The sequence below is a fragment of the Coloeus monedula genome, assembly GCF_965178545.1.
Source record: "Coloeus monedula genome assembly, contig: HAP1_SCAFFOLD_17, whole genome shotgun sequence".
NCBI lineage: Eukaryota > Metazoa > Chordata > Aves > Passeriformes > Corvidae > Coloeus > Coloeus monedula.
The window spans coordinates 56,754-64,172 of NW_028120828.1; the positions used below are offsets into that span (position 1 = coordinate 56,754).

Below are 7,419 nucleotides of genomic sequence, written 5' to 3' on the forward strand. Positions count from 1 at the left end.
GAGTGTGTCTCCCTGGGTTGTGGGTGGGGGGTCTCTGGGCCCTGAACGGCAGCCCTGGAGTGCATGTGTGGGTCGCTGAGGTGTGGATGAAGGGTCCTTGGACCCTGAATGGGGATCCTGGCATTCTGGTGAGGTTCTCTGGGGTGTGGATGAGGGGTCCCTGGGCCTTGAGTGGGGATCCTGGCATTCTGGTGGGGGTCTTTGGGGTGTGGATGAGGGATCCCTGGGCCTTGAGTGAGGACTCTGGGGTTCTGGGGGTCTCTGGGGTGTGGATGAGGGGTCCCTGGGCCCTGAACGGGGTCTCTGGGATGGTGGTGGGGTCCCTGAGTTGCAAGGGGGATCCCTAGGCTGACGTGGGGAGAGTCCCTGAGCCCAGAGTGTGGTCCCTGGGCCTCAAAGGGGGTCTCTGGGATACCAAGGACATGCCTCATCCTACTCTCTCCCCCACTGCATCCAGGATCTTCCCAGAGTGTGTCAGGATGTGCACCCCGCTGCTGGTGATGCTGGTGACGTTGGTGATGGTGCCTGGAGGGGTCTTTCCCTATGGCTTCCGCAACTGCATCCAGGCGCCATGGGACCCTAGGCTGTTCCGCTGCATCCAGCGCTTCCTGAGCACCGTGGAGGCTGCAGTGGGTGACCTCCCCTCCACTGCCACATCCCTCAACCTCTCCGTCAACACCTTGCGCCAGGTGCCCCCCGGTGCCTTTGCCCACCTGCCGTGGCTCTATACCCTTGATTTGACCCACAACCAGCTGGAACTCCTGGCCCCGGGGGCTTTCTGGGGGCTGTCAGCACTGGCCCACCTAGACCTGGCCCACAACAACATGTCAGTGCTGGCCACAGGTGTGTTCATTGGGCTGGGTAATCTGAGCACACTGCGGCTGGACCACAATCCACTGCAGAAGGTGGCCCCCAGGGCTTTCTGGCCTCTGGCCACACTCAGCATGCTCTGGCTTCGGGGCGGCTGGCTCAGTGCGCTGGAGCCTGTGGCCATGGCCGTGGGACATCTGACACACCTGGACCTGCTTGACCTGTGTGGCAACATGCTGTCGACACTGGGCCCAGGGCTGCCGCCCACACTGAGGGTCCTGCACCTCTGCAACAACTCCCTAGGAGCTCTTTCAGGGGCAACCCCTGGGGTGATGCCCCCAGGGCTGCGTGTGCTCGACCTGTCCTACAACAACATCTCGGACCCTGCACCGCTTGCTCACCTGTGCCTGCACAACCTGACACACCTGTACCTGGCTGGGAACCCACTGGACGTGGTGCAGCTGCTGCACATGGCTGGAGTCTCCCCACGCCATGTGGACGTGTCAGGGCTGCAGGTGGGCACAAAGGAGTTGGAGTACCTGTGCCAGCAGCTGACAGGGCCACGGCTGCAGAGGCTGCGGCTGCAGCATGTGGGGCTCACAGCAATGCCCGATGGAGTTCTGGCCAAGTGTCCGGTGCTGAGCGCCCTGGACGTGTCTGGCAACCGGCTGCGGCACTTGGGCTGCGTAGGGCGGCTGCTGACCCAGGCGCAGCGCGCAGCACTGGGCGAGCTGGTGGCTGAGCACAACCTGCTGCAGCGGCTGCCATCGTGCCATGGGACCCCGGTTCTGCACCAGCTCCACAATGTGTCCCTGCGCTTCAACCGCATCCTAGTGGCTGGTGCAGGTGCCTTTGATAATGCGCCAGCGCTGCGGCAGCTGCGGCTGGACGTGAATGGGCTGGCACGGCTGGACCGCGCAGCGCTGCGTGGACTCCACGACCTGCGGCACCTGCGCCTTGACAACAACCTGCTCACCGACCTCCTGCCCGGCTCCTTTGCTGACCTGCACCAGCTGGAAGACCTCAACCTGCGCAACAACCGAGTGGCTGTGCTCTTCCCTGGTGCCTTCAAGGGGCTTGACCACCTGCAGACCCTTGACCTGGGTGGGAACAACCTGCGGCACTTGGCAGCCATGGCGTTCCAGGGCCTCCCACGGCTTTACCGGCTCTACCTGGACCGCAACCGGCTGCTGGAGGTGAGCGCGGCAGCATTCCAGCCGGTGCAGGTGACACTGGGCGTGCTGGACCTGCGTGCCAACGCGCTCCGCTACCTGAGCCGACGCCTGCGGCAGCCGCCACCTTTCCGGTACCTGCAGAACCTCTATGACCTGAAGCTGCAGGCACAGCAGCCCTATGGGATGCGCGTGGTGCCACAACGCTTCTTCCAGGGCCTCAGTGCCTTGCGCTCGCTCTACCTGTCACAGAATTCGCTCTCGGCCATCCCCGCCGATGCCTTCGATGACCTGGCGCAGCTGCAGTACCTGACGCTGGCTGACAGCAATGGCGGGATGGGCCACCTGCCCGCTGGCATCTTCAAGAACCTGAGCCAACTGCGCAGCTTGAACCTGGAGAGTGCAGGATTGCGCAGCCTCGGCCCTGAGGTCTTTGGCAACCTGACGCAACTGAAGGAGCTGCGCCTGGCCAAAAACGAGCTGCGTGCACTGGATATGACTCTGGCCACGTGCCTGCCCGCCCTGCGCTACCTGGACCTGCGCAAGTGCCCGCTGAGTTGCAGCTGTGCCAATGCCTGGCTGCCTGGCTGGCTGGCACGTGGGCCCGTGCAGGTGGTCTACCTGTATAACTACACCTGTGGCGAGACAGGTGGGGCCTCCGCATACCTGCACTGCTTTGACACGCGTGTGTGCTACCTGGGTATGGGGCTGTACCTGTTTGCAGGGACAGCACCGGCTGTGCTGCTGTTGCTGGTGCTGCCACTGCTGCACCACCGTGGGTACTGGCGGCTGCGCTACCAGCTGTTCCTGTTGCATGCGTGGGCACGCGGGCGCTGGCGGCGGGAGCAGCGGCGCTACACCTACGACACCTTTGTGTCCTACAACTCCGGGGATGAGCGGTGGGTGCTGGAGGAGCTGGTGCCTGAGCTGGAGCGCGGAGCCCTGCGTCTCTGCCTGCACCACCGTGACTTTCGCCCTGGCCGCGCCATAGTGGACAACATTGTGGACGCTGTGTACAACAGCCGGCACACGGTGTGCGTGGTGAGCCGTGGGTACCTACGCAGCGAGTGGTGCTCATTGGAGATCCAGATGGCCAGCTATCGCCTCTTTGATGAGCTGCGCGATGTCCTTGTCCTCGTGTTCCTCGAGGACATCCCTGAGGCTGAGCTCTCAGCCTTCCACCACATGCGTCGTGTGCTGCTGCGGCGCACACACCTGCGTTGGCCCCCGGAGCCCCCTGCACAGCCCCTGTTCTGGGCAAAGCTCAGGTGTGCCCTGAGTGGGGGAGACGAGGAGGAGGAGGAAAGGGAGAGGGGGGGCAGGGAGGAAGGGTGCCCTGGTGCATCTGGGAGCCCTGGGGAAGTTCTCCCTCAGGAAAGCAACTTTCTGGCCCAAAATCACCATTTTTTATCTGGGGAAGGTGCCCTGTGGAGTGGGAATGATGGCAGCAAGGAGGAAGAGGAGAAGGAGGAGAAGAGGAGGGGCAAGGAGAGAGGTTGCCCTGAGATGACTGGGACCCCTGTGAAGGTTGCCTCTCAGAAAAGCAGTTTTCTGCCCCAAAATCACCGGCTTTTCTCTTGGGAATGTGCTCTGGACAGTGGGGATGAAGGTAACAAGAGGGAGAAGGAGGAGGAGAAGGAGGAAGAGGAGGAGGAGGAGAAGGAGGAGGAGAAGGGGGAGGAGGAGGAGGAGGAGGGGGAGAAAGATTGTGGGGATAGAGAGCAGCTGCTCTAGAGTGGCCTCACCCTAGTGTAATGGGGATTCCTGGGGACATTCCTATTAAAAAATGCCCTAGGGTATATTACCATGTCCCACAGCCATAGGGAGGTGGAGAGAAAATCCAGCAGGCAGGAACTGTGCAGCAAGATTTATTCATTTAATTATTTTACAAACTCTTTTACAGACCTTTTTCTTCATAGTCTAATTGGACAAAGGATCAGCCACCCCTTGGGGGTGATTGGCTAAAATCCTAAAACATCCATTGTCAAAATATTTTTCTACTATACCATGAACAAGACTTTTCAAGGTTGCAGGTGGCTTGGTTGTTTACATAACTCTGCTACCTCTTCTGTGAGAGAGAAAAGTCTCTCACAGGCTTAGAAAATAGCAAGAAAATCCTTGCTAGCAGCATTTTTGTATCCACACATTCCCAGTTAAAAAAAATGGGTTTGTCCCAAAATTCCTGGTTGTCCTCTGAGAAATGAGCAGTTGGGATGACAGTAATGAGGAAAAGGGGAAGGAGGAGGAGGTGATAAGATTGATCCAGAGTTAACTCATGTAAGCACAGTTAACTGTTGGGAGACAGCAAATGTTAATTACAAAACCTAAGCAGCAGGATTCACCTTCATCTTGTCAAGATAAGAGGAACAAGAATTTACTTGAAACCAGCACAGAGATTGCTGAATCATCCAGTGAAGAACTGCGCATACTCCAGAAAGAAAGATAAAAAGTGCATTGTGATGAAGACTACTGATTTTCATCAGAAAGACCCCCGAGGAAGAAGAGGAGCCTTCCTCAGTGCGACCACCAGGACACACCATGCATGTGTGGCACATATGCTAATGATATTAATGACTTCCCAGAACTAATTTCTATAACCACTCCTATCCCAAGGAATGCGATGACTGTTCATGAATTTTACCCATAATACAGTGTTGTAATAAGTGCCATGTGTGTGTATTAGGAGGAGCGATCCCCCACGCACCTGGCGCTGAATAAAGCAAATACCCGCTTCTTGGACTCTGTCTCTGAAGTGTCTCTTGGCCCAGTTTGGGGAGACTCAGAGGAAAAGAGGGAGCAAGGTGGACCTCAATGTTCAAATGCAGCAAATGCTTCATCACTCAGTTCCTTTTCCCGGTGTTTGCAGACACGTGGGAGCTGCAGCTTTTGCACGTCCGGCTCTTCCTGGGCACATGCTGCTGGAGCTCAATCAGCTGCTTCTGCCCATAGCGGCACCCTGAGGGTGGGGAAGTTCCAGTGGGATACGGGAGGCACCCACCAATCCATCCCGCCATGTACTGTCCTGGCCCCCTACTCAGCAGCTCCCAGGCAGGTCCCTGTCTCTCTCCCGCCCGAGCCTCACCAGCAGCAGGATATGCCTGGCTTGGCTAGCGAACCAAAGCGTGCTGCAGGTGTCCGGGCCGACCAGCCCGGCAGGCTCATGGCCGTGATCACAGGGCTGTGGCAACTGCGGCCCAGAGAGTCCTTCCGCAAGCGCATCAGCTGCTGTCCCAGAGCAGGACGTGGCTCTGCCTGCTCTGTCCCGAGAGACTGAAGCTCCGCTCAGCTCTCCGCCCTGGGGTGGTCGGGGATTGTCCCTCCCGGGCCTGTCCCCGGACAGGCAGAGCCTGGCAGTGCCAGACCGGGAACAACCTTCCCTTACCTCTGGCCAGCGGGCAGATGACGCTGTCGAGGGCCAGCAGTGAGCGATTGATGCTGGTCCCTCCCACAGCCCCTCTCCCTGTTTTCTCCCTGTTTTCTCCCAGTCCTTGGTGACCCAGGCTCACTCCAAGCCCGCCAGGTCAGTCAGGCTCACCTTGGCCACATGCAGATTCCAAGCAAAGCCAACAGCGGGGTCGGTCCCTCTGCTTCACCTCTGTGAGGGCAGAGATGGCTGAAGCTACGGTTGCTCCACACGCCCTTGGGGAGGCTGGTTGGAGCAGCGGCACTAGCCGGACCAAGGCTCCATGTTTCCTATGGGATGGGCCAGTGGATCACGCTGTGTTGTAAACAGATATAGGGAGTTGGGCTTTGTAATTGAGAGGTTGATAAGTTTGTTGGTTTCTGCACATGTTAATAAGGGCATTAATTGGGGAAACAAGTTTGTTGTAATGGAAGTTAATGTGTTGTATTGTATTATTAGAGGTTTGTTAGAGAAGTTTCTGGACTTTGTTAAAAGGGGAGTGGCATGGGTGCCAATCATCATTAGCATAAGGGGAGCAAGAGGCAAACCCCATTGGATCATCCTGACCCAATCAGACGAACCCTGGATACCAACGAGCCTACTGGAACAGACTAAAGGGGTGGGGTCCAGGGAGGGGCCATCCCCAGCTCTGGGGTATAAAATGCATCTCCCCAGTCCTGTGGGTGTGCCTCTGGCCATACCCTACCAGGGTTTAAGGACCCAGTGCTGCTCCTTTGTTTTGTAGACAGGCAAATCGACATTTTGGGTCTCCAGTTGTTAACTTTATAATTCTGTAATAAATTCCCTGTTCTTACATAATTGGCTCAGTCGTTTGTAACACGCTGGAGGATGGGGCAGGAGTAGGAGAGGAACCTGGCACACTGTGAGGATGAGCCAAACACCTGGAGATGACACAAAGTGCAAAGCCAGGTAAAGGATCTGGCAGGAAGGGACAGAGTTATGGAAAAGAATCAGCAGCTCCCATGTGCAGTGGTGGAGACTGGTACAGCTGGTCACCTTTCCAAGGGCCTGGAAAAGCATCCAGACACCTGGATTACTGCCCTGCAAGCAGCAACGGGTGAGGCACTAGGTTCAGGCTGAAGTGATAACCAGAGCCTCCATCTGCCCAGGCAGTTGTGACAGCCCTGCAAAATCAGGGAAGTACATGGCTGGAATTTAAATCCACTGGCAAATTTGCACCAAGAAACCAGGGAGCACTTTGACAGAGTCCTGGAGTGTGTCATTGCCGGCTTAGCGCTGAGGGGGACAGCCCTGGGATGTTGGTCCCAGCAGCTTCCTAGCTCCATTTCCAGCACTGATCAGAGCAGTACCACTGCCAGCAGCACTCACCTGGATGATGGCATGGGAGTGGGAGGAGGTGGCACTGGCCTTGGTGTGATGCTGCGCTGGTTTTTATTGCCCTTGACCAACATCTCCAGGATCTGCTCTGGTGATGTGGGCTGGGAGAGAATGGGCACAGAGATCAGCATCCCAGATGCGGCACCTAGACACCTCGACACCAAGCAGCCCCAGGCACTCAGGCTGAGGCATCCTGCAGCTCTGCAGGTCCTGTGACAACTTGGGATCACATCTGCTGCCAGCCAGGAGCTGTGCAGGTGGCACCTTGGGATCTCCACACCGCCTGTGTCCCCAGGACAGGAGAGAGAGGAGTGGAGGGGGAGAGGAGGGAAGGGGAGCTTCCTGCAGCAGCCCCTGTGCCAGGGGTCACTCCCAGGCTGGGCTGGGATGCGACAAAGCTCATTGGGGAGCCCTCCCTGCTCCCCTTCGTGGCAATTTTTCTCCCTGTTTCAGCCTCTTCAATGCAGCAGAGACAAAAGGAGTTCCCACACCAGCACTGCTCTGATGCAGAGGTCACCCTTGAACCTTCCCCAGAATAAGCTGATAGCCCCACTCCCACATCTCTCCCCATGAGGTGTTTCTGCTTCCAGACCTTCTCATTCCTCTTGTTTGCATCCATCTTCCAACACCCCTTTGAAGCCTCCCCACCAGCACAGCTGTCCTAGTTTCAGCCAA

General features: G+C 57.6%; 1 protein-coding gene across 1 annotated transcript; it reads left to right on the forward strand.

Annotated features, from left to right (window-relative positions):
• Window positions 1-479: 479 nt before the first annotated feature.
• On the forward strand, window positions 480-3,716 carry LOC309585520 (uncharacterized protein; the record flags this gene model as incomplete). The annotated part of the gene is made up of 1 exon (XM_082303501.1): window positions 480-3,716. The coding sequence occupies one exon, from the start codon at window positions 480-482 to the stop codon at window positions 3,714-3,716; it is 3,237 nt and encodes a 1,078-aa protein (XP_082159627.1).
• Between the last annotated feature and the right edge of the window lie 3,703 nt (window positions 3,717-7,419).